The sequence below is a fragment of the Bos indicus x Bos taurus genome, chromosome 4 (assembly GCF_003369695.1).
Source record: "Bos indicus x Bos taurus breed Angus x Brahman F1 hybrid chromosome 4, Bos_hybrid_MaternalHap_v2.0, whole genome shotgun sequence".
In the NCBI taxonomy this organism is placed as follows: Eukaryota; Metazoa; Chordata; class Mammalia; order Artiodactyla; family Bovidae; genus Bos; species Bos indicus x Bos taurus.
The window spans coordinates 110,159,842-110,187,038 of NC_040079.1; the positions used below are offsets into that span (position 1 = coordinate 110,159,842).

A 27,197-nucleotide genomic window follows, 5' to 3' on the forward strand; every position below is an offset into this window, starting at 1 on the left:
CTCTCCCAGTGACTGATACATGCTAAACTTTGAACATTAAGGCTCAATTCTCTCAAGGAATGTCTGTTGAAAAAGGCTACTAGACCATAAAATCTTGAACATAGAAACCTTATTATGTTTCACTTTTGACTGCCTTATGTAACTAGCATTTAATCCACATTCAGAATTTTGGAATGGTTCAATGAAAAAATCAGAGGTACCCCTCTCTCCAAGTTTCCTTGCTTTTTTACATTCTATGATACCAAGTTACCAGCCCAACCTTTACCCTTCCTTTCTAGTCCTCACTATTCTATAGAACAGGCAATGTCTTTCCAATCAGAATATTATATTTGAACTTTTAAAGTAATTCTGTGGATGCTGCGTCGTCACATTTCACAGCAAGAAAATTCCTTCAGAAGATTATTTCTCCAAAGGCATCAATTTACGGATGAGAAAAATAAATGTGTGGAGAAATCACATGACAAGCACATCCTTAGACACTAAAAGATAAAATTATTACCTTCAGTTAACTTTATCTGGCCTGATTTAAAATAGCTAGTATATTAGATTTAAATAAAGAAAGGTGTTAGAAAGATTGAAAGAATCATCTTTATACCTGGTTTCTGGAAATAAAAATAAATATAACACCAAAATCCATCACTTTATTTATTGGCAACAGAGTGTGCCCTTTTCTCATTCTTTCATCTATACATTAACTATGGGGGGAAAAGATCCCTAACATTAGTAAGAATGCTATTCAGCTACCTAGTGAAATGGCATGCAATGCTTGGCCTCTGCAGGGCACCCAAAGCTGGTGCTCTGGGACAACCCAGAGGGATGAGGTGGGAAGGGAGGCGGGAGGGGGACACAGGACGGGGGACACATGTATACTTGTGGCCAATTCATGTTGATGTATGGCAAAAGCCATCACAATATTGTAAAGTAAATACCCTCCAATTAAAACAAATTAATTATTTTAAAAAATACTAAGTTTCCCAGAAAGGAATCTCAAGACTTTACAGTAACTGTTTCATTCAGGTAATGTGGTAGTTTTTCTGACCAACATTTATCCTCCTGGTTATACTCCACCTAGCACAGAGGCTGCCTAAAGAAAGGAGCTCCTCTGATACTCTGTATCCCAAATTGAAAGCAATTTTAATTGTACTCTCATCTTATTTCACAAGGATTCAGAAATTTATAAGCAACATACTGATAATTAAATAAGGAAGGGGATATAGTGTACTGAAGACAGCCTGGTATACGGACTTTGGAGTCACAAAGATCTTTAGGATTTAAGAGTGTGTGTGTGTGTGTGCGTGCGCGCGCGTGCGTGTGTTCGAAGATCTATTCAAGTGTTTTTAAGTTTTTTAAAATTGTAGTTGATTTATGACACTTAATTTCAGGTGTATTCAATATTTTTGCAGATTGTATTCCATTATAGGTTACTATAAGATAATAGATGTAATTCCCAGTGCTATACACAGTAAATCTTCCCTGCTAATCCTATTTTTCACATGCATGCGAGGTAAGTTGCTTCAGTTGTGCCTGACTCTTTATGACCCTATCCACTGCAGCCAACCAGGCTCCTCTGTCCATGGGATTCTCCAGGCAAGAATACTGGAGTGGGTTGCCATTTCCTCCTCCAGGGGATCTTCCTGAACCAGGATCGAACCCACATCTCTTACATTGGCAGGTGTGTTCTTTACCACTAGCGCCACCTGGAAGATCCCCTATTTTTACACGGTGGTTTTTACCTGTCAATGCCATACCTCTGATTTACCCCTCCCCACCTCCACTTCCCCCTCTGGCAACCATAAGTTTGTTTTCTGTCTGTTTGTCTTTTGCATATAATTTATTTATATTATGTTTTAGATTCCACATATGAATGATGTCATATAATATTTGTCTTTCTCTGTTTAACGTATTTCACTAAGCATATCCTCTAGGTCCATGCATGTTGGCAATACTATATTTTTATGTCTGAGCAACATTCCATTGTATGTATATATGTATACATATAGAGATACATCCACACTACACCTTAAGCCATTTGTCTGTTGATGGCACCTGAGCTTGCTTCCGTGTCTTAGCTATTATAAATACTGCTGCTATGAACACCGGGGTGCACGTATCTTTTCAAATTAGTGTTTTTGTTTTTTTTTTCTGGATATATCCCCAGGAGTGGAATTGCTGGATCATATGATAGTTCTACTTATAGTTTTTTGAGGAACAGGGATTCCCTTTTCTCCACTTCGTATCCAACATTTGTCATTTGTAGACTTTTTCAAGATAAGCCATTCCAAGCAGTGTGATTTGCATTTCTCTAATAGTCAGCAATGCTGAGCATCTTTTCATACACCTGTTGGCCATCTGTGTGTCTTTATAAAAATATCTACTCAAGTCTTCTGCCCACTTTCTGATCAGATTGTTTGTTGTTTGACTATAAGTACAGGGCTTTACTTCTGGGCTCTTATGTTCCATTAATCTGTGTGTTTTTGTGCTAGGATCATTCTGCTTTGATTACTGTAGCTATACAGTGTAGACTGAAATCTGGGAGGGTCTTAGCTCCAACTTTGTTCTTTCTTCTCAGGATTACTTTGGCAATTCTGGGTCGTTTGCAGTTCCATATAAGTGTTAGGATTATTTGTTCTAGTTCTCTATGGATTCAAGTTTTAATTCTTATCTGTACTTGCCCTCGTTTGACAGAATAGAAGCCATAACGTTAGCATACTGCCTCATACTGTTGATTATCAAGTCTTTAGTTATTTTAAAATACAGAATTCTTGAAAATAGAAACTATGTTTAATATTATTTCTGTATTCTCCTACATTATATTCAATTAGGTGTTCAATAAACATTTACTGAACTAATATGGGACAGATTTTAATATATCAGATGAATGTCCCACCTAATAGGTGCCCTTGCTTCCAGATTTCAGCCCCCAAAGCATCCCCTTAAGCCAACTAGCTTAAGACAGATCTGCTTTTGTCCAATTCCACTTAAAAACCTTCCAAGGCTTCTAGCCCTTAAGCTGTTAAAGCAAAGTTCCTGCCAATACCAGAATCGATCTCACCATAGTCTATCTCATAACTCAGACCTACCTCTAGACCACTCAAGCTACAGCAATGCTCTTGCCATGCCCCTATAAACCCCTCCTCAGCAGGCTAACTTCTACTGGGCATCCAGGTCTCAGTTTAGAAGCCGTTTTCTCTATCAAGGTCCCTGATCATGGTTCTCCAAGCCTCCACTACCAATTAGGTGTCCTGCCTCCCTAACCTGGTAATACACTCCACCCACCATCTAATACTATAATAAAGTGCTTAACCTGCTTCCCTAATTAAGTGGTAAACTTGAGGACAGGATCACACATTCAGTTTTACACCCACCGTTAAGTTCTGGCACATTATTGAGCATAGTGATAAAGTCCTGTGTTCTCAACAACAGTTTCCAATTTGAAAATACCATCATGCTTATTTCCCTGTTTACTTATTAATAACTGGGGACAAAAACAGCTGGCTGACTGATAGATTAAAGAAAAAGATTCTGGGGCCTTATTCTGCCCACATTTACTATGACACAGAAAGCAAAATCAGCATTAATTTTTTTCAAAGAACAGAAAAACTATTTCATGAGTACTTATTACTAATGGGGGACCTGTTTTGTCTTGGTCCCAACCCCAGAGGTTATAGTCATCAAACTGGATTTGATCCTAAAAGAAGCAGAGCCATGGTTGATAGAAGAAGAAACAGAAGCTGCTGCTCAAACTGGAATGCCATCCTAGGACCGAAAGGTGACAAGCACCTGTTACGGACGACTGAAAAGAATGGCAAGTGAGCCTGCATCCCTGACAGGCCAATGGAACCACCACTGGAACCAGCCCTAGGCTTCCCTCTAACTTCTCTTACAGTGGCCCTCCATATCCATGGATAAGAAACCAGCAGACATGGTGGGCTGATTGTAAGGGACTTAAAACATCCGCAGATTTCTGCCTGGGGCCCTGGAAGTAATCCCTGCAGATACAGAAGGATGGCCGTACTTAAGGAAAAGGCCCATCCCCCAGTTTGTTTCTACCACTCTTTCTGATTTCTAGAGCAACTGAAGATGATTTCTGATTGACAGGAAAGACAATACAAGATCAGAAGAAAATTCAGAAAAAAATTTGTATACTCAGAACAGTATAGAGACTAGACTAGAATACTGGAAGCCACAGGGGAAAAGATAGACATAAATAATAATGTGAAAGACCAAAAGAAAATGTGTGGCCAGTGATTGCATAAACTAAGACAAAAAACAGAAGACAGACTGACAAAACATACTGGCAAACAAAGCTAAAGAATTATATCCAAAATGTATCAAAGGCAACCAACAACTCAATAAGGAAAAAATTCAACAGGAAAAAATAAGTACAGTTACGAACAAGCAATTCAAAGACCTGAAAAATCAAAAGGACCAACAATTGAAAAGATGCTCAGCTTCACAAGTAGTTAGGAAAATGCAGAATTAAGCGCCTTAAGAAACTTTTTAAAGCTGATTTTATATTCAAAGAAAAACATCAGTGATAGTGAGTTTCTGAGGTAAATAGTCACTCTCAGATTGTAATGATGGCAGTAAGAACTGTGTCAACATTTCTGGAAAATAACCTGGCATTATTTGTCAAAATTAAGCAGTATACATTATGTACAAGATACTTGTCACAATATTGTTTGTAATACAAGACTAGACACAACACAGATGTCCAAAATGAAAACAGATATGGCTTCAGATATCTACTACTACAAAACTAACCACTTCAAGCTTGCTGCCTCTAAGCAACGTCATTTCTCACAACTCTATAGGTTGGCTGGGCCATCTCTTTGCTTTTTTCACCTCTGGTTCCTCTGCAGGTGCATTCAGCTCAACTGTCAGCGAGGTTAGTACGCCCAAGATAGCTGGTTGGTGCTGACTGGGGTGTCTTGGTTCTCTTGCTGTAAGCTAGACTGGCTTCCTTTCACGGCAGCTGTGGGAAAGCATTCTTTGAAGTCTTCTTAAAGACTAAACCCCAGAACACATCATATCCATCATATTCATTAGCCAAAGCAAATCATAAGGCTAACCAAGATTCAAGAGGTGGAGAAATAGATAGGAGCAGCAGCAAGGCCTTGTATCAAAGAGGAATACATATTAGTATGGGAGAACTTTATGGTCATTAATCATTCTATCACCGGTAGGTAGGGGTATGTGTGTGTACTATATACATACACACCATGTTCATAAATCTGTAGTTCTATAACAGTAATATCACATAGTTATATATTTCATCACATATATGTATGTTTGTAAATCTTGGAAATATGCTTATAAATTAACTAATGAAATATTGAGCTATGTAAAGTAGTCAGTACGCTGGCCGAGAACACAGAGCACTGAGGGCATGTCAGGAAGGCCAACACAGGTGTGGCCCGGAGGTGAGGATAACAGGGTGTTGTATGCAGACAGGGAGCTGCACAGCGCTGTGGGCCCAGTGAGGGCCTGTGGATCCACAGGCCAATAGGCTCAGCAGTCAATGATGCAGGGTGTGGCAGGGAGAGATATACGGACATGATGGTCTGCATGACAGAGAAAATGGAAACAAAACAACTGGACAAATAATGAATATAATGAGGTTAATGTGAAGCCAAGCTTCTTACCACCAGAGAAGGCATTATAAACATGGAAAGGGCAAAGACTAAAAGAACCCTGGGATACCGGATTGGAATTGGAAGTATATAAACAAACTCCTGGTTTTATAACATATGTACACAGGTATAGAAACAATGATGGATGTATATGAGTGTATTATATATATAAATACATGTATATAAACCATACTCACACATTTCCTAGTTCCTATAAGCAATGACACCCCAGCGGCAATGAGCAAACTAAGTCTCTAAACTTTTGTTTTTAAAACCCATCTTCTACATAAAAATACCAAATAAGGCTCCTTGGAGAAATGGCTGATTTCAGGGCTAGGCCAGGCAAAGTACAATACGAATCAGGAACAAACAGCATGTGCCAGAAGTGCACAATGAATGAGACAGCGCATGATAAGTTGGCACGGGAGCCAGCTTGAAAGGGCGCCCACTGGCTAAACCAGGGACAACTGAGACAGCAAAATAAAGAATAAGTAACAAATCACAGCACGCTAAAATCAAAACCCATGAGTCCTTACTGATTTAATAAACTCATAAACAGAGGAGAAAGCAAAGTTCTACCTTAAAATACCAACTAATACACGTAAAAGGACTAACAGAAACAGAAAAATATACAAGCAATTAATTCAGGTGGGAGTCATCACTAATACCCACACCAAGGCTAGTGAGTAGAGGTTTGAAGAGACTCAAGATGTGTAATTTTGGAATACCTCTTCACACATACACTGATCAAATGCAAAAGGACACCAAGGTGTGTATCACCAGCAGCAGCGCGATTTGACATCATATGCCTGCGCATGCAAGGCACCGGGAATGGCACAGTGCACTTCAGTGGTATTCCTGCCAGGAATGTCAGACTTGATTGGAGTCACGAGAAAATAGCACACGGGCCTAGGTTAAGGGTCATCCTAAAGAACGGAGGGTCTGTACTTCCTAAAACTGTCAAAGACATGAAAGACAGGGGGAAAAGGAAGCTGAACAAGTCTGTAAAAACATGACAACTAAATTTAACATGTATTCATGGATACGATCCTAGACCAGAAAAGAAACAGATATTGTTGGGAGAGTCAATGAAATATGAACAGGTTGGTAGGGTTGTTGTATCAATGCCTATTTTCTGATTTGTAGGGTTACATAAGACAGTGCTTTGTTTTTGAGAAATAGACACTGTAGTATTTATGGGCGATGGAATACCATGTCTATAGCTTGCTCTAAAAGTTTCAAAAAAAAAAGCCTGTGATGATGGGTATATATGTATGCATTTATACACACATACACAAACATGTATGTAACATACATATAAAGAAATAGAACAGGCAGTGGAAGAAATACAGTAAAATATAAACAATGGTGAAATCCGAATGAAGGAGATATAGGAGTTCTTTGTACTGTTCTGGCATCTTTTCTGTTAAACCTGAAATGATTTCAAAAGTTTTTTTTTAATGTTATTATCAATATGTGATATAGAACATCTGGTGTTACAGCAAATGATAAGCAGCTATTGTCTGAAGCTAGGAGACAGAATGAAAATGCTGCCTTAATATGTATATTTACATACTTTCCTTTCCAATACCCAGAGGGGAAACATGAATAGGAGGGCAATGTTTTTATGCATTTGGCATAAAGGCATCTCAATGTCTCTGCTTTTGAATTGTATTTATTTTGGCTGTGCTGGGTCTCCGTTGCTGTGCGGGTTTTTTAGTTGCAGCGAGTGGGGGCTGTTCTCTAGCTGTGGGATGCGGGCTTCTCACTGCAGCAGCTTCTTTTATTGTGGAGCTTGGGCTTGGTTGCCTGTGGCATGTGGGATCTTCCTGGACCAGGGATTGAACCCATGTCCCCTGCATTAACAGGCAGACTCTTAACCACTGAACCACCAGGGAAGTCACATTTCAGGGTTTTTAAGTGAACTTTCTTATCTCCTCGTGGATTTTAAATAGGTGGAATTCTGACTTTATTCATCTGTGTGGTCCCAGTACCTAACACATTAATGGTTTTGTCAGTTATATCTTAAATACAAATTCTACCCCCAGTATTATTCCGATCAGAAAATACAGTGATCTAAGTACCAAGAATTCTACCACACTGAATTCTATGTCAAGCTAAAATATATACATATATATTAAACCGATGTTTGAAAAATATCAAGGATTATCTTTCTTAGGAACTTGGAAGATTATATGCTCTACATTCCTAAAAACAAGAATATATAATCAGAAGCAAAAGGCCTTAGTCTAAAGAATGGCTAACTGTTGACAGTTTTGGGTTTTAAAAAAAAAAAAAAGGGAAAAAAACCCACAAAACCCCAAAAAACAGAATACAAATGAAACTTGGTCTAAAGACCTGACACTGGTTGATCATCTTTTAAAAAGTCTAAGAGGGTCTGAAAAATAATTAGATTGAACTATATCAAAGTGCTGATACAGCATATATCCTTCCAATAGATGAGTTAAGATCATTTCTAAATCAGAAGGAATACATTTTCATTGCAGAAACCAAAACTCTTCAAGGCATCAAAGAACTGTTAAAATTAAACTCAAAATGTTTAAAAGCTGAATAGATTTTATATTGCTCAATACTCTCTCCTTCATGGAGAATACAAATATTTTTAGTACATTTTCTAGGCTCTTGGTCCCACTGATTAACTAGAAAAAAAAAAAAAAGTTACATATGCCTGAAAATCTATGTTACAGGTAACCATACAGAACTTCAGAACTGTCTTTTCAAAGGTTTAAACAACTGAAAACTACATTTTGATACTATACAATTCATCTGTTTCAGTAAATAAAAGATACTAACACCTTATGAAATTAGAATCTTTCATTCAAAGTATTATTAACCTGACCTGACCAAGGGGTAAAAGACTTATACACTGAGAACTATAAAACATTAATAAAGGAAACTGTAGATGAGTCAAAGAAATAGAAAGATATCCCATGTTCTTGGATTGGAAGAATTAATATTGTTAAAATGGCCATACCACCCAAAGCAATCTACAGGTTTAATGTGATCCTTATTAAATTACCCATGACATTTTCCACAGAACTAAAATGTATAAATCCTAAAATTCATACAGAACCATGAAATTCGGCCCAGAATTGCCAAAGCAATCCTGAAGAAAAAGAACAAAGCAAGAGGCATCAGCCTCTCAAGCTTGCAACAATACTACAAAGCTACAGTAATCAAAACAGCATGGTATTGGCACAAAAACAGACATACGGATTCATGGAACAGAACAAAGAGCCCAGAAATAAACCCACACATCTACAGTCATTAATCTTCGACAAAAGAGGCAAGAATATACAATGAGAAAAAGACAACTCTTCAACAAGTGATGTCAAGGAAAGCTGGACAGCCACATGTAAAAAGAACACATCCTCTCATCATATGCAAAAATAAATTCAAAATGGCTTAAAGACTTAAACATTAGACACGACACCATAAAACTCCTAGAAGAGAACATAGGCAAAATATTCTGACATAAATCATATCAATGTCTTCTTTGGTCAGCCTCCAAAGGCAACAGAAATTAAAAACAAAAATAAACAAATGGAACCCAATTAAACTTGCAAGTTTTTGCAAAGTAAAAGAAACCATAAAAAAAAGAAAATAATGAAAAGACAACCTACAGAATAGGAGAAAATATTTGCAAAATGATGCAACTGACAAGGGCTTAATTTTCAAAAAATACAAATAGCTCTTACAAGTCAAAAACAAAACAAACAGCCCAATCCAAAACTGGGCAGAAGATCTAAATAGACATTTCTCCAAAGAAGAAATACAGATGGTCAATAGGCACACAAAAAGATGCTCAACACCTCTAATTATTAGGGAAATACAAATCAAAACTACAGTGAGTTACCACCTCACACCAGTAAGAATGGCCACCACCAAAAAGTCTACAAATAACAAATGCTATAGGAGGTGTGGAGAAAAGGGAACCCTCCTACACTACTGGTGGGAATGTAAGTTGTTGCAGCCACTGTGGAAAATGTACGGAGGATCCTTAGAAAACTAAAAACAGAATTACCATATGGATCCAGCAATCCCACTCTTGGGCATGTATCTGGACAAATCTATAATTCAAAAAGATACATGTACCACCCCCATGTTCAAAGCAGCACAATTTACAACAGCCAAGACACGGAAGCAACCTAAATGTCCACTGATTGATGAATAAAGATGTGGTACATATATACAATGGAATGCTACTCAGCTATATAAAAAACAAGAATGAAAAAATGCCATCTGCAGCAATATGATGCAACTGTGGAAAATTCTGAAAGAGATGAGAATACCAGAACACCTGATCTGCCTCTTGAGAAATCTGTATGCAGGTCAGGAAGCAACAGTTAGAACTGGACATGGAACAACAGACTGGTTCCAAATAGGAAAAGCAGTTCGTCAAGGCTGTATATTGTCACCCTGTTTATTTAACTTATATGCAGAGTACATCATGAGAAACGCTGGACTGGAAGAAACACAAGCTGGAATCAAGATTGCCGGGAGAAATATCAATAACTTCAGATGACACCACCCTTATGGCAGAAAGTGAAGAGGAACTAAAAAGCCTCTTGATGAAAGTGAAAGTGGAGAGTGAAAACGTTGGCTTAAAGCTCAACATTCAGAAAACGAAGATCATGGCATCCGGTCCCACCACTTCATGGGAAATAGATGGGGAAACAGTGGAAACAGTGTCAGACTTTATTTTTCTGGGCTCCAAAATCACTACAGATAGTGACTGAAGCCATGAAATTAAAAGATGCTTACTCCTTGGAAGGAAAGTTATGACCAACCTAGATAGCATATTCAAAAGCAGAGACATTACTTTGCCAACAAAGGTCCATCTAGTCAAGGCTATGGTTTTTCCTGTGGTCATGTATGGATGTGAGAGTTGGACTATGAAGAAGGCTGAGCGCCGAAGAACTGATGCTTTTGAACTGTGGTGTTGGAGAAGACTCTTGAGAATCCCTTGGACTGCAAGGAGATTCAACCAGTCCATTCTGAAGGAGATCAGCCCTGGGATTTTTTTGGAAGGAATGATGCTAAAGCTGAATCTCCAGTACTTTGGCCACCTCATGCGAAGAGTTGACTCATTGGAAAAGACTCTGATGCTGGGAGGGATTGGGGGCAGGAGGAGAAGGGGACGACAGAGGATGAGATGGCTGGATGGCATCACTGACTCGATGGACGTGAGTCTGAGTGAACTCCGGGAGTTGGTGATGGACAGGGAGGCCTGGCGTGCTGCGATTCATGGGGTCGCGAAGAGTCGGACACGACTGAGCGACTGATCTGATCTGATGCAACTAGAGATTATCATACTTAGTGAAGTAAACAAGAAACAGAAAGACAAATACCACACGGTATCACTCGTATGTGGAATCCAAAATATGACACAAATGAACCTATCTATGAAACAGAAACACAGAGAGAAGAGACTGGTGGTTGCCACAGGGAGGGGACTGACAGAGGGATGCAGCAGGAGGCTGGGGGTAGCAGATACAAGTTTTTACCTAAATAGGTAAGCAGCAAGATCCTACTGTACATCACAGAGAACTACATTAAATATTCTATGATAAACCATAATGGAAAAGAGTATTTTTAAAAGAATGTATATATATTTGTAACTGAATCAAATGGTTATACAGCAGTAATTAACACGTTGTAAATCAACTTTACTTCAACTTTAAAAATTGTTTTACCTACAGGAAAAAAAATTAAACAGTTATAGCTATATAACAAGTTTATACATAACTATATAACAAGGACTTCCCTTGTGGCTCAGCTGGTAAAGAATCTGCCTGCAATGCAGGAGACATGGGTTCGATCCCTGGGTTGGGAAGATCCCCTGGAGAAGGGAAAAGCTACCCACTCCAGTATTCTGGCCTGGAGAATTTCATGGGCTATATAGTCCATGGGGTCGCAAAGAGTCGGACATCACTGAGCAACTTTCACTTTCAACTATATTACAAGTCTTTTTCCTTAATGGGAAATCTTAATGTCAAATCTTTTCTAGCGTATAACAAATAAAACAATATTCAGCATTACTATAAACCAGAATCTGTGTGGTTTTTAAATGGAGACAAAATACTTCTTAGGAAAGTAATAAGAATGTAATAACAAAATACATGGTGGTAAGTGTGAATTAAACATTCAATAAATGGCCTTTACTGTGTTAATTCTCATAGAAAGGAAGTCAAACAATCCTGAAATATGGTCAAGTGACTTAAAAACGTATTAGAGATGTCTGTAAAGGCATATGGATAAAATCACAGTCAAATATACACAATGGCAAATTCAACAAGGAAAGGAATCTTAATTTACTCATCCTTGAAGTCCCTGAATCTAACACACAGCCTGGTACACAGAGTAGGCATTTAATAAAGGTTACTGAAATGAAGTTAATATGAAAGTTAGTTATCTGAAAAAAAAAAAAAAAAAAAAAACAGGTAATCTGAGGTTGTCTGAAAAATAAAGAATCCCCAAATTACCAATACTATTGTCCGAGTAAATCACACTTTGAGAAAGAAAACAAAATACCTACACATTTTAAGACCATGCACAGAAACTCCTCTCAGACTGGTCTTTTTAATAATGACGAAGTCACTCTCAAATCTGTTTTGGCAAATGTGTCATATATAAAGTTCAATATTAGAAATATTTTAAAATTTCATCTAATTAACTGTGCATCCCCAAATGGGGAAAAGTACCCAAAACACTGAGGAATCTTTCCTAACTTCCATTGGAGGAGAATCAGATAAACTTAAATCATGGTTCTTCCATCTATTTATATATGAAAATTAGTTTAAGCTTTTACCTACAAGTAAGTTGTAAATACACATATTTCACTTTCACAAGTTCAAATGCACACCCCAGAGAAGGAAACAAAAAAACCCAAACTCTCTCAAAAGTGGGTAGTGCTCCTACGGGAGTATAAAAGAGTAGCAAACAAAATTTCTCTCCCATGTCTCAGCAGCCACCTGTTACAGCCCACACTTATGGCACAGGCAGCATGGTTCGGGAACACTTTCATATTGAAAACTCAAAATTCCCAGTGCAATGGACGAGGGAAAAAGCATAATGTGGAGATACAGCCCTATCTTCTCCACTCTAAGTCCAGAGGTAGTAGAGGTCAATACACTTTTTTTTTTAAAGATTTTCTTCAAGTTATTTCCCATTTTACTAAACGTAAAAACCACACCCTTAGTAATACATTTGACTCTGTGCGGTGCTTGGCTTCTGAAACATGCCAGGAAAGTACATTTCCAGAGAGACAGCTGGAGCTACATCTCTTAAGCCTACTTCAAACTAAAATCTGTGAACAGTGTGCAGTTACAAATCAAATAATAGTCTCAAATCAACTGCTGGGAGGTTTTGAAAACAAAAAAAAATTACTGTTAAATACATTTACCTTTCTGAACAAAATGATGTTTTTTGTTTTTAGGGAAAAAAAAAAACACCCACACACCAAAGCTACCAGTCTACATAAGAGAATAATTTAAAGAAGAGTAACAGAGAGCCTGCAATACACAGAGGAAAATCATTCTTAAATTCTCTTTTGCTTTCTACAATGCCTTTAAAAGTATAAACTACATGAAGGCACCTAAGTCACCAGACACTGACAGCGTTACAGTTATTCTTAAGGGTAATTTCTGGAAAGTTCTGCAGTGGCAATTTAAAAAAAGCAAACCAAATTTTAACGAAGAAAAAAATGCTTAGTTCAAAATCTGGAAATACACGTTGATGGTTTTTACGGTGAATTCTTTTTTTTCTTTAAACTAAGAAACAGGAAGGTGACAGGCACAATGGTGAGTAACATCTGTAGGTGGCTGAGCCAAACCGAATTCAAAAAGATCTCTGTGGAATTAAGGATTTCAAATAATATCTTGACAAATATAATATGACATGATCAAAAATCACTTTAGCTACTTTTTTCCTTTACTAAGAAAGCAAAACCTTCCAGTACAAAGGTTTTCACATCACACACACTGTAAGAATTAAATGTAAATCCAAAACACTAAAATTATCAAAAGGTAACCAAAACACATTTGAAAAAATGAGACTTCCGTTTTTCATACTGATTTCTCAGACCTACTAGTAAATCTCCCCTGGAATGGGTCTTCATTTCAATTTAAGATTGTTCAATATGCCACTTCGTGTGAATACAGCTTGTGAGACTAATTCTCCAAACCTCCTCCGGAGATTCTTCATTACAGCTCTAATTCCAATTTCCTGCGACTCAGTCACACACAGAAAACAGCTTATATACACAGGAGAGGAGAGGAATGGAGGTCCAGGGCAGCGGCCCGTTTTTGTGTGGTGGCAGAAGCTGCAAAAATAAAGGTTCACTGGAGCTATTATCCCCACCCATCACAGCCCTCCAGAACGCTTTCATCCATCCACCCGCTCCAGACTCTCGAGCTCTCCAGAACGGATGAACCCGTGGCTTTCCACGTCTCAGAGGATGGGCGGGGGACGATCTGAGGTCCGGGGTACACATAGAAAAAGAGGGAGGGCACAGATCCTTTGAGGACGTAGGGACAAGGAGATGCATCCAGATGAGGAGGCTGGGACGCGCCACGGAGACACCGAGGCTTGCAAATTCGCTGACAGAAAAGCTCACAGGAGGCAGACAGAGGATGTTGCCTGTTCAGAGACGGGAACAGACAATCCTCCAGAAGAGAAGGGAGACGGCATCTGTAAGAGTCCCGGGAGGGCGTGAACTAGGTAGCGCTGAACTCGGAGCTCAAAATGGGTAGAAACCGCCTCAAAAAGACCCGCACGGCGAGGCTGAGACTTACGGTTACTTCCCGGGCTGAGGGTAAGGGTCGGGTGGACCCTGCAGCTCTGCAGCTCTGCCACCGCCGTGGCGCCCCTGTCTCTCCAGCCGAGCCGGTGACCTCAGGTACTCTATGCGCCCCACCCACCCGGGGGGACGCCCCTTCTCGGCGTGCGCCCCCTCCTCGCTGGCCCGGACGCGCCCGCCTGCCAGAGACTGCTGGGGCCGAGTGCGCACTGGAGGCCCGCGGGGACGCAGCGAGAGCTAGAGGCGCCCGCGGCGAGGCTCAGACTGGGCGGGCGCCCCCCATCCCTCTCCGGCCGCCGCGCCGCCTTACTCGGGGGAGGGGAAGAGGGGGCGGTGGCTCTCGCCTCCGCCTCGCGGTCAAGTCCGGCTCAGGCTCCAGCCTGGAGCGCGCGCGCGCGCAGCCCGGGCCGTCCTCCTCCCCTCCCCCGCCTCCGGCTCAGCTGCTGGCGCGCCCGCAGCCGCCACCACCCCGTCCCCGAGCCGCTCGCCACCAGCCCCAGACAGCCGGCACCCCAAGCGAAAAGCGGCAGGAACGGCAGCACCTCGGCCACCGCCCCGGAAGCTCTTCCCCACCAACCGGGAGGCTTCAAGGGGTGTGAACCCGGAAGCGATTTCCTCGCCCCGGTAGCAGCGGGATGGAACGCTAAGGCCTTTGAAGACCTGGAATCCCCTAATTTAGAGAGCAGGTGAAGTGTGTATGGCGCAGAGCTCAGAGGCGAGCAGAGGCCAATAAAGAGCGGGTGGACAAGAGGCTCTCCGATCCCAGAGACCGGATCTCTCGAGTTGCCGGGTGTGGGTCGCGGCCGTACACGCCGGGCGGCTTCAACGGGCGACCGAGTGTTCTCCTGTCACAGGAAGTTGGGCCTGGCCGCTGGGAAAGCGAAGGGAAGGCGGAATGAAAAAGCTGTGAAGGGCCCCCGCCCCCGCCCCCAGGTGACTGTCCCACCCACTGAGTTGAATGTAGCGGCCCGGGAGGCACTCGGCCCCCAGCACGGGTGAGACGAGGAGGACGGTCCAGACTCCTACGAGAGAGACGGAGAGGTAGGAGGCCGAACTGTCTCCATCCAGGCAAGGACTTCATTTCTTATAAGTAGTTACAGAGAAGCCAAAGCCACTTTTTGGGTGGCATCTCTTTGTGCAAAGAGGCGTGCCCGCCCTTTTCTGGTAATGGACGCTGATGGGTGGTGGTGGCCGAGGAAAACGCCTAGGAAGTTTTTATTTTTGTCACTTCAGGAAAAGCGATTGACAGCAGCTCGCCCCTCCTCTCTGTCTTCTGCATCATTTAAGGCTTTTGGCTGTCTTTCTTTGCTTGTTTCTTCGTGGTGTTTTTAGCTTCACCAGAAATTTTTCATCTAGCTGACCTGACTCCGGATTTCACCTCCATTCCCATCTCACGCATGGAGAGGTTTTTTAACTTCAGTCTGCTTGCCAGTGCTTCCTCACCATCATGTCTTTTAACTGTTTTGATGTCCTTATTTATTTGGGGGAAAATGTCAAAAGCTCGAAAATGTTTTCATAACAATAGAAAATCAAATATTTTATGGTCTTTTTTACTTAATCCCATGTTAGGTGTATTGGTTATTTTTCCCTTCGAACTGGCTTGTGGAACCACAGTAGGACTTGATATAAAGTATATTTGGATATACTACGGATGAAATCAGGCTCCCCCAAATAACCTCCTCAAATGTTCACTGTAGGAATTCATTAGTTCCTTCTCTGTTAGTCAGATTTAGTATAATTGCCTTCAAAAGTTATTTGAAGATTATTAAATATCTTACAGAATAGAATGTGACTTAACAGAAAGAAAGAACTTGAAAATTACCAATGATGCTTTTTCATATTACCTAATGTTTGGTAGAACTGGTTCAAAGGACAGGAACAGAGCAAACTAGAAATAGCACCAATGACTGTTTTCTATTCTGCTTTATTATTATTTCCTCTCTTTTTATTACTGTAAGCCAATTTGAGTGGCAAAAGGATGAAATTTTTAATGGTCAGCCTATCCTTGGAGGGAAATTCTTACTGATATTTAGTTGCCATCTCTTGTCTCTAATACTATAATGCTTTAAAATATTAAATCGTTTAATGAGAGTAGAGAAGTGGCTAGTAACTTAGCTACTCCGCCTCGGTTTTTTTCTTCTGTAAAAGGGAGATAACAACAATAATAACTACGTCATTAAGTTTGGGGAAGAATAAAATGAGTTAATGCATGTAAAGCCCTTAGCACAGTATCTAGGATGTAATAATCATTGTAAGTGGTGGTAATTATTCATATTATTTTAAAAAGTTGAGAAACTTTGCTTAAGAATGAAGGAGGGAATCAGGTACATCCTACAGAGCCCTAATGCTCAATTTTTTTGTTTTTAATTCATGAAGTACACTTTCTGATCATTGTTGCTAATTTATATTAGCATGTACTTTGCAAATTGGTAAATCATCTTGTCTGGAGTAGGAAATGGCAACCCACTCCAGTATTCTTGCCTGGAGAAGCCCATGAACAAAGGAGCCTGGCAGGCTACAATCAATGGGGTCTCAAAGAGTCCGACAGGACTGAGCAGCTGCACACACAAATCATCTTGTCAGTTTTGACTTCTGGTAACTAAATTTACAATACCTATATTCATGTACTGAATCTTCTCTTTTTCTGCACTGCAAAAATACTTTGAAAGTTTGTCCATCTTGGGGATTCCGTGGCGGTCCAGTGGTTAATTCAGATTGTGCATGCATTGCCTAGGTCCCATTTTCAGTCCCTGGTCAGGGGACTAACATACTGCAAGTCTTGTGGCATGGCCTAAATAAATAAATTTCATTAAATTTGTCCATCTGTACTCTATGTAGTAAACGTTTCTTCTTAGCAACATTATTGGCAGTTTGTTCAACAGGACCTGCCCCATGAGGACTAAATGGTGTCTGTTCAGCCCATTTTTCACCCAGTCATAGAGATGAGAGATGCCCATGTTTTCAAATGATGCCTGGTAGGTCTCAGGCCAAATGAGAACCTCTTCACTTATTTGTAAGGCATCATTAGTCAGGCAACATAGTATCACTTATGCCTAAGCATTTTCCAAAACAGAATGATTGGTGAACAAAATGCCACATTTTTTCCTATTCTTAGTCACTTGAAGGCTTATCTAAAATTCTGTCTAAACACATTACAAACTAGTTATACCGTTTTCTGTTATTTTTAGCTCAAATTACTCTCTCTCAATCCTTTTGCATGTGATTCTGCCTTAGCAGTTTTGTCTTCATATATTAGTAGCTTTTGTTCTTTTCCTAACTTAAGCCTTTGTTTTCTTCCTTCATGTCACTGGAAGTATGTATATTTCAAATATTCTTTTTTTTATTGTATCACATTTATCTTTTAAAAATTCAATGTACTGTGCAATACCAAATATTCTAGATGAGTAATAAGTATTAGTAAATAAAGCACTTTGCCAGTAGATTTTTTTTTTTAATAGGTGACCAACAGTTTAATCAGTTCGCTTTAAAGTGTGTTTAGAAAACTAAGAATTACTTGATTTCTCATTTTAGATGCTTAATAGAAAAAGGGTTTCTGTAATTGTGCCATATATGATATACAGTGTATTCATAATACAGTGTCTTTTTTTGGGGGACTGTCAGTATTCAAAGAGGCAGGCATACATTTCAAAACTTATTAGGTTTTATATCCTGAAGTCATTGTTAATCTGAGGTGAAAAGTAAGTGCTAAATTGGAATTCTGAGAAGAAAAAAGTCTCATTTTTTTCACTAATAGGAAGTTCTATTGCATGAGGTGGGTTTTAAGATGGTCTTATGAAAAAAGTGAACTGAAAAAAATCCCACAAGGTATAGAGTGAGAATGCATGTCTTCAAAACTTCTCACAAAATGAAATGTCTCAAACCTAATGTTTTATCGTAGTTTCTCTGTTATCTATAGTTTGTCTGGATCTAAATTAGTGAAAATTTTTATAACCTAAAAATTTTTATAATTTATAAATAAATCTTATAATTTAAAGTTTTATTGCTTAAATAATTTAAGATTAAAATAATTTAAAATTTTTGTACAATAATAGTTTTTTAAAAATTTTAGCTAGTGTTTACTTAAAATGTCAAAGGTTACTGAATTTTAAAAGCATTCTTTTTAGGGAAATTTTCTAGTTTTAAGGTGGTGGAAGGGAGTAAATTAAAGATTTTTTGTTATTATGTAAAGAAGTGAATTAAAGATTTCAAAAGGACTTTATTTTGCAGTTGAGAAAACAATAAAGTCCTCTATCTCCTCTCAGATGACATTCAAAACCTTTCTTGAAAGTGAGCTCTTTTTTTCTGAGAGTTGGAGCAATAAGGAAATTATTAAATATAAACAGATCATTTTAATGCCTAATGGACTTTTAAAAAAACTGAAGAAGGTTCATCTTACCATGGCCAGGAAAGCAATTCCTTGCTTGATGTTCTTCTCAAAACTTACTGGCATATAAATGAGAGGTAAATTTAAAAAAAAAATAAAATATATTCAGTGCAAAGAGATGTTTAGTCGCTCAGTCGTGTCTGACTCTTTGCATCCCCATGAACTATTGCTCACTATGGGTATTCTCCAGGCAAGAATACTAGAGTGGATTGCCATGCCCTCCTCCATGGGATCTTCCCAACTCAGAGATCAAACCCAGGTTTCCTGCATTGCAAGTGGATTCTTTACCATCTGAGCCACCAGGGAAACCCATGAAAAAGAAAAATTAGTCCAGCCATGAAAAGAAAAATTTATAAGAGCACTTTATGAGGAGATGGGACTATGAAACAACCAAGAAAGTGGTTGAGCTTCAATTACTTGTTGGAAATTGCCCAGTGGAGACTTAAAATTAGTCTGGGGGAAAAAGTGTACATGTGTATATGTATGTGTGTATATATATACATATACATATATGTATTTGGAAGCAAACTTTTTAATTATCCACAGAATTGATAATGGAAGTGAAGAACATTTTTAAGTCGATATCAGAAAGCTTTTATCAACTGATTTAATGTTTTTGTGTCTGTGATAGGCATCTCCAATGAATATTAAACTATCCTTTCAGTTCAGTTCAGTTCAGTCGCTCAGTCTTGTCCAACTCTTTGCAACCCCATGATCGCAGCACACTAGGCCTCTTTGTCCATCACCAACTCCCGAAGTCCACCCAAACCCATGTCCATCTAGTCGGTTATGCCATCCAGCCATCTCATCCTCTGTCGTCCCCTTCTCTTCCTGCCCCTAATCCCTCCCAGCACCAGGGTCTTTTCCAAAGAGGCAACTCTTCGAGTGAGGTGGCCAAAGTATTGGAGCTTCAGCTTCAGTCCTTCCAATGAACACCCAGGAGTGATCTCCTTTAGGATGGACTGATTGGATCTCCTTGCAGTCCATGGGACTCTCAAGAGTCTTCTCCAGCACCACAGTTCAAAAGCATCAATTCTTCAGTGCTCAGCTTTCTTCACAGTCCAACTCTCACACCCATACATGACCACTGGAAAAACCATAGCCTTGACTAGACGGACCTTTGTTGGCAAAGTAATGCCACTGCTTTTCAATATGCTATCTAGGTTGGTCATAAACTATCCTTTAGTTCATCCAAATATCAAAATTCTTTTTAAAGATTCTGGAAAGAATGTCAATGGCAGCTACCTATTTCTAGCTTCCAAACTTAACAATATGACATTCACTTTTGGAATTTATGAATACTATTCTGAATCATTATTTCAAGGCATTTTTACTTAGTTATTTATAAGACATTTCATAATTATATCACCTTTTTTACAGGTCCAAAAGGCAGATTCTTAACTAAGAATCTGTTAAGACCTATGAAAGTATATATCCCCATTAAAAAAAAAAAAAATCTACCTTTAATAGAAAAGGAAACAAAGACTACAAGGTATCTGAAATTATTCCTAGAGGTTTACTAGTGGTGAGATGTGATCAGTCATCTCTGACTTGCTTTTTATACAGTACATATATTCTAAGATGGAAAAACCAACATTTTATTAGTTGTTCTCATCATGATTATGTCTCCTTTAATCTTTCAAGGGATTTCTTTGTTTTTATAAAGCAATGGGAAATCCAGAAAACATAGAGGATGCATACGTTGCTGTTATTCGGCCGAAGAATGCTGCCAGTCTCAATTCTCGGGAATACAGAGCTAAGTCATATGAAGTGAGCACAGCTGACTAACATTTGATTTTCTACCACTGAATGTCATTCTCCATTATCATTTTCATTCACATTTAAAGTCTTACCATAGCCTGTAAATTATTGATAACGTAGATATTGACAAGCTAGAATTTACGATTATAGAGCTCTTTGCATCACCATGTCTTTTTTTTTTCTGCTGCATGTATTTTGACCATTTTTTTCTATTCATTGATATGGATAAATTCTTAGATAGTGAAAGTTACTTATTTGAGTTTTGCATATATAATTTATGAGAGTTTGGTTTTTACTAGAGTTTCTGGAATGGCTTGCAAAAAAAATTGCAAAATTCCAGTCTAAATTTTATTATGGTTATTTTTCAAAACTCTATTTTTAACAGTTCATTTAAAAATATCTTTACCTTTAATTGTTTTAGGCAATTAAATTACTTCTCTGAAATCTTGAATACATTATTAGTATTAGTAAACATGACTGAGGCACAAAAAAAGAAAAGCCCAAAGCAGATTTTTATCTTTACTATGCAGCAGATTCAAGCATCATAAAATACTTCTAGTCTAATCCGCTCAGTCCTGTCCAACTCTTTGTGACCCCCATGGGCTGGCGACCCCATGGGCTGTAGACCACCAGGCTTCTCTGTCCATGGAATATCCCAGGAAAAAATATCGGATGGGTTTGCCATTCTCTTCTCCAGGGGATCTTCCTGACCAAGGGACTGAACCTGCATCTCTGGGTATTCTGCTTTAATTGCCTTTTCAAGGTTAGTTATCTGAAACCTATTAAAGGATATTGCAAGGATTCTGAGGAGGCTGCCATTCAGCAGTGCTGTGGCTTACTAGTTCTCAGTCCTGGCTACACTTTAAATCACCTGGGGAAGTTTAAAACTTCAGTACCACAACCTTACTCCCCTGACATTCCAATTTACTAGGTCTGAGATGAAGCTATACATTGATCCTGTTCTAAAAGGGTACATGTTATTCTAATATGCAGCTAGGCTTAAGGTTAAGAAAGATTTCTGGCTATATTTTAGGGCAAGTACATTTTATTTTAAACATTCTCTTAATGTTGTTTTTCTCATCCAAGATTTTGTTGCATGAAGTTCCCATTGAAGGACAGAAAAAAAAGAGAAAGAAGGTTTTGTTGGAAACTAAACTGCAAGGTAACAGTGAAATAACACAAGGCATATTGGATTATGTAGTAGAAACCACCAAACCAATTTCTCCTGCAAACCAGGGTATCAGAGGTAAGAAATTTTTCTCTTTAACACAGTTGGTTTTAATTGCTTGTGAAGGAAGACATTTAAAAAATATATTAAAGTCAGTTTCTTTTTATGTTCCTTTTCATTGAAAAACTTGAAAAAGACTCATATTATTTCTGGGGGTTTTTTTTAAGGTGGAACCAAACTCCCTTCAAGAAGTTCCTTGACTATAATGCTTTTTAAGTTAAAAAATATTTTTTAAATATTTTAATAATTTTAAGTAAAAAAAAAATTGAAAAATATTTTTGCAGTTTCTTTTTTTTTAATTGGAGTATAGTTGCTTTACAATGTTGTGTGAGTTTCTGCTGTACAGCAAAGTAAATTAGCTATATATACACATAAATCCCCTTTTTTGATTTCCTTCACATTTAGGTTGCTTCAGAGCACTGAGTAGAGTTCCCTGTGCTGTACAGTCGGTTCTCATTAGTTAGCTATTTTATACATAGCAGTGTATATGTACGTCAGTCCCAGTGTCTCAATCCGTCCCACCCTCCCCTTCTTCCCTTTGTATCCATACGTTTGTTCTCTATCTCTCTGTCTCTATTTCTGCTTTGCAAAGAAGTTCATCTATGACATTTTTCTAGATTTTACATGTACGCCTTAATATATAATATTTTTCTCTCTCTGACTGACTTCACTCTGTGTGACCATCTCTAGGTCCATCCATATCTCTGCATATGGCACAATTACGTTGCTTTTTATGGCTGAGTAATATTCCATTGTATGTACGTACCACATCTTTGCTCATTGCTCTGCTGCTGGATTTTTACGTTGCTTCCATGTCTTGGCTATTGTAAATGGTGCTGCATTGAACATTAGGAAGCATATATCTTTTTGAATTATGGCTTTCTCCAGATATATGCCCAGGAGTGGGATTGCTAGATCATATGGCAGTTCTAGAAAAATATTTCAATTGTGTTAATGATTTGTTCAAGAAAGAGAGGAAGCCAAAGTGGCTTGAAAACTAAAAAGAAAGCACAAGTTTTTTTGTTAGAAGTATAATTTCCCTAGATAAGTATCTTTGAACTACTATTTTTATTTCTTTACTCCAGGACACAGAAAACTATAAACCTCTCTCCATAACTAAGTAGCAGTTAAGATTCTGTGTATTAGAGCAAGTCATATAAATTACCAGGTAGCAGAGGTTTTCTTCCCATTTGGTCACAAGAAGAAAATCATTTTCAACAAGCCAAACTGTGAACTGTAGAAATATTCACTCTAAAAGGTAGAGGCTCCATTTACAAGATAATCTATAGCTTATGAAACTGATTAAATATCAATGATCAATTTTATCAGGCTGTGCCTCAAAAGAAGCAGATAGCAGTTAGAAGTTCTAGAAATTATATATCTGTCCAGAATTCAGGCATTATAATTAAAAAGGTAAAGCTAATTTCAGTCAGACAACTGTTGAGAGCACTTGTTGGTAGTGAAGTAAAACGCACCTCTCTGTGCCTAAATTTTTGGGTTTTTTTACAGCTTATTCAGTGTTTTTTTTTTTTTTTCCTGTTCATCTCTTTTCAGTAAAGAGACTATTATTGTTGTAAAGATAAGGCTGAATCGTGTCATTTGATCTATTGGTTATTTGGGATACTTGTTCTCTAGAGATAAGCTGAACTAAGCCTGTTTGATAACTTCTGAAGGTACCATTTACCATATTTTACCTCCCCAACAGGTAACCTCCTCAATAGGGCCTGAAGAGTTTTTGCAGTTCTGACCATTGTAACTGGAGATTATAAGAAGTTCCTGCATAAATGTACAGATCTTTGATATACATTCTGAGTCCCACAAAGAGAATTCCTCTTTCCCTGATTATCAGATTGACTTTTTAAATAAAGTGATCTAGAAACTGATCTTAGCTGAAAAAGGAGGACTGTCCCTGTGGGTGATCAGGCATATGAAAGGCTCCTTTGGATGCCACAAATTTGTCAGCTTTTTCTACCTGTCTTAGACTTCTCTTAGTAATTTGTATTACTATTACTTAATTGTTTTAGTTATCAGTACCTATTCTGAGATCAAATTACTGAGACAAAGTCTGAGCCCAAATCACGTATTTGAGCTAAGATAGAAAAGTCATAATTTGCTGTGAATTAGCCAAACTCTAACACTTGGTTCATTCGCCAAGAAAGGGGATATACGTGATATCAGTGTGAACAAAAATGTCCCCTGGCACAGAGGACTGGTAGTTTTTCTTAGAAGTTATGAGTGGATAGGCACCCTGAAATATGTCTAGCACAATTATGTCTTGTATACTTAGTAGAATGTGCTAATAAATTTTCAGGCATCTTTTAACAAGAGAAATGAAAATAAAGTTTTTACTTAACTAAACAGTTAAAATAATGAACCATATCATACCTGACTATCCTATTCAATTGTTTTTCCAAAAGTGTGAAATATTTTTATAGAGAATATGATTTCTTACATAAGCATCACATGAAAATTACAAATGACTTTATAACTGCAGTAGTTTTGCCTTTTTGTGCAATGCTATACATAGTTTACAAAGCACTACCACAATTACTTATCCATGAAATTCTTAAATTGATCCTGTGAGTTGGTATACGGTCATTTTCACATCTGTAAAATGGAAATGCAGACATGCTGCCCAGTCACTTCAGTCGTGTCTGACTCTTCGCAACCCCATGGACTGCAGCCCACCAGGCTCCTCCATCCATGGGATTTTCTAGGCAAGAGTACTGGAGTGGGGTGCCATTGCCTTCTCCGAATGCAGACATAGGCACCTAGAAAAATCATATTCCCATTTGTGGAGGACTTAGGACTAGAACTGTATTTCCCAACTTGTAGTCAGTGCTTTTCTCCTCCCCTAACCCCCCCCCACCACACCCCACCCCCCGCCTGAAATAGATCTCATAGTTGCATATAAAATTGGCAAAGTAGTCAGTTTCGATCAGAACTAGGTTTAGGGAAGCTACAAGGCAGGAAAGATTAAGTGGGACAGGACCTCAAACCAGACAAAAGTAATATTACCTCTGAAATTTATTAGAATGTTTTTCTTTATTTAACACTTACATTTTGTACCAGTGTCAGTTTTGTAGAAAATTGTTTGGGGGCTCTAATAATAATCGGCCATAATAATCACAAATATTCATTCTAGCATTTTGTGAATGAATGAAGCTGTTTGAACACTTGTAGTATCTCCTTGTCCACAGATGGCATCCAGCCAGGCATTCCTACCTGGGTTGAGAACAAAGTTCTGTTTCTGGGAGTGGGGAAGTTGGAAGGGTTGATAAAAATCATGACAAAGATAGCCAGAAAATGAAAGGTTTCAGAATGAAAAACTTTTTGTTTTTATTTATTGCCCCTTTGCTGCAAATCAGGAACAAGAGACTAAGAATGATGGGTAAAATTCAGAACAATAATTTATAGCCCAATCAGATTTTAATAAAGCCTGAAATTGAGGATGGAGGTTGAATATTAAATGAAGGGTTACTAAACTTTAAAACTCTGTAATTCATATATACTACCCTTCTTGGCCAGCTCAGACTCTAGTGAAATTCTCACCATCTACGTCCCAACTGAAGATGTGCATGCCTCTTCACCTTGCAGGATGCTCTGCTATTCGGCTGCTCTGCCAGCCCTTAGTGGGGCGGATTTCCTTGCTGTGCATGGAGAGCTTCTCTCCTAGTGAGTCAGAACCAGGGATCTGTTGGTTAATTGCCTACAGAATGATGTACATTATTATCAGAATTACCAGTTTTTATTAGTGCATATAATAAAATTGACTTTTTATATTTCAGTTCCTCTTATACTGCCTTTAAAATATTTTTCCTAATTCTCAAGGTAATTTATAAGATTTTAAAAGGCCCGTTATGTTTATCTTTACTGACTTAAAATGATTAGGAAAACGAGTGGTCCTGATGAAGACATTTCCTCTGGATGGGGAGAAGGTGGGCAGAGAAGCGGCATTATTCATTGTTCCATCAGTTGTTAAAGGTAAAGCCTTGAGTTTCGTCTTGTGAATCTTGGTGTACCTTAGGTGCTAAGCTAAAGTCTATGGAGGAACTTAGGAATTTGGAGTCATAGTTACTATTGCAATACTGTTGTAAAAATCATATTTTTAATATAACGGAAGATAGAGAAATTTGTTATTTAACGATATTTGATTCCCAAGTAATATTCAGGCTTCTGGACTAATCGTAAAGTTTTTGTTTCTGTTTTTAAAAGTAGAATAACGAAGTGAGGAAGGAACCTATAATAAAAACAAAAAGTTTTCAGGTTATAATGAGGTATTTTTCAGACTGTGCTATATAAATAGAATAGAAATAAAAATGTACGTATTTTGGGAAATTAACAGATTATCATCAGAACCTATCTTGTATTGGGGATAAGAAAGTGTCAGTAATAGTTTTAAAATACTCCACCCAACAATAATGGTAATATTTAAAGAACTTAGATCTAATGTGAAAATTTAATTTGAGCTTTGACAAGGAATTTATCCTATTATCCTGGAATAATAGAAAAAATATTGAGCTTCAGTCAGACCTGCAGTCTACTAAGTTTTTGTTATGGGCAAACCACTTCTTTAAGCCTCACCTCTTTATCTATAAGATAGGTATCTGCTCCTGCTTGATTCATTGTGCTGGAAGAATCCAGTGAGGTATTCGATGTAAAAGTCACTTTGGAACCTGTAGAGTACTGGCCTCATGTAAGGTAGTAATCATCCTGATGATATATTAATGGCCCAATGTGGGCATCTCATCAGACTGCTGCTGCACAGTACTCAACATATGTTTTATCAGCCAGCTCTGCCAGTCCAGATTTCTTTTTCCCAGCCATACTTAGGTTAAATAGTTCAGCATTTTACATGATATTGGAAATCTTATTGTTAATCAGAATTTTACAACATTGTTGAGCAAGAGAAAGGGGAAACAATTTCTGTAGTCCTACAAGATTCTAAATTCTGCATTCACCCAATTGGACAAGGTCACAGAGCTGGCCAGCCCTTGAATCCAAGTCTTCTAATTACAAGTCTAGAACAACTTATACTTATCAGTTTTTTTAAACATACTGTATACGTTTAAATAAAAAACACGCAGTTGTAAGCCTTTTATATGATGGCATAAATCTTCATTTTTCTTTTTCAGATAATACTAAATATACTTATACTCCAGGATGCCCAATTTTTTACTGCTTACAAGATATTATGCGAGTCTGTAGTGAATCCAGCACTCACTTTGCTACACTTACAGCAAGAATGTTAATAGCCTTGGATAAGTAAGAACTGCCATTAAAAATATTTTTTAATAAATCAAATACATATTCATAATAGAAATTAGCTTTTTCAGATAGAAATACTTTATGGATGAAAATAATAAAATT

The 27,197-nt window shown here is 38.3% G+C and overlaps 2 protein-coding genes across 8 annotated transcripts in view; one reads left to right on the plus strand and one right to left on the minus strand.

The window, feature by feature from the left end:
- The window catches only part of ANKIB1 (ankyrin repeat and IBR domain containing 1), a 157,921-nt gene extending 142,932 nt beyond the window's left edge, over nucleotides 1–14,989 (minus strand). The window contains exon 1 of one of the 2 annotated variants that reach the window (XM_027540193.1): nucleotides 14,450–14,989. The gene's annotated coding sequence lies outside the window, so the exon portion shown is untranslated. The remainder of the gene's footprint in view (nucleotides 1–14,449) is intronic. The other variant, XM_027540194.1, reaches the window with a different exon arrangement.
- Nucleotides 14,990–15,060: 71 nt separating this feature from the next.
- KRIT1 (KRIT1, ankyrin repeat containing) overlaps nucleotides 15,061–27,197 on the plus strand; it is a 39,433-nt gene continuing 27,296 nt past the window's right edge. Inside the window, exons 1-5 of one of the 6 annotated variants that reach the window (XM_027540197.1) lie at nucleotides 15,061–15,495; nucleotides 20,483–20,608; nucleotides 21,686–21,845; nucleotides 25,719–25,811; nucleotides 26,963–27,092. In XM_027540197.1, coding sequence (XP_027395998.1) covers nucleotides 20,507–20,608; nucleotides 21,686–21,845; nucleotides 25,719–25,811; nucleotides 26,963–27,092 — 485 coding nt within the window. In that variant the 5' untranslated portion in view covers nucleotides 15,061–15,495; nucleotides 20,483–20,506. Of the gene's footprint in view, nucleotides 15,523–20,482; nucleotides 20,609–21,685; nucleotides 21,846–25,718; nucleotides 25,812–26,962; nucleotides 27,093–27,197 lie in introns of those variants that run through there. The other 5 variants (XM_027540198.1, XM_027540200.1, XM_027540199.1 and 2 more) reach the window with 5 other exon arrangements.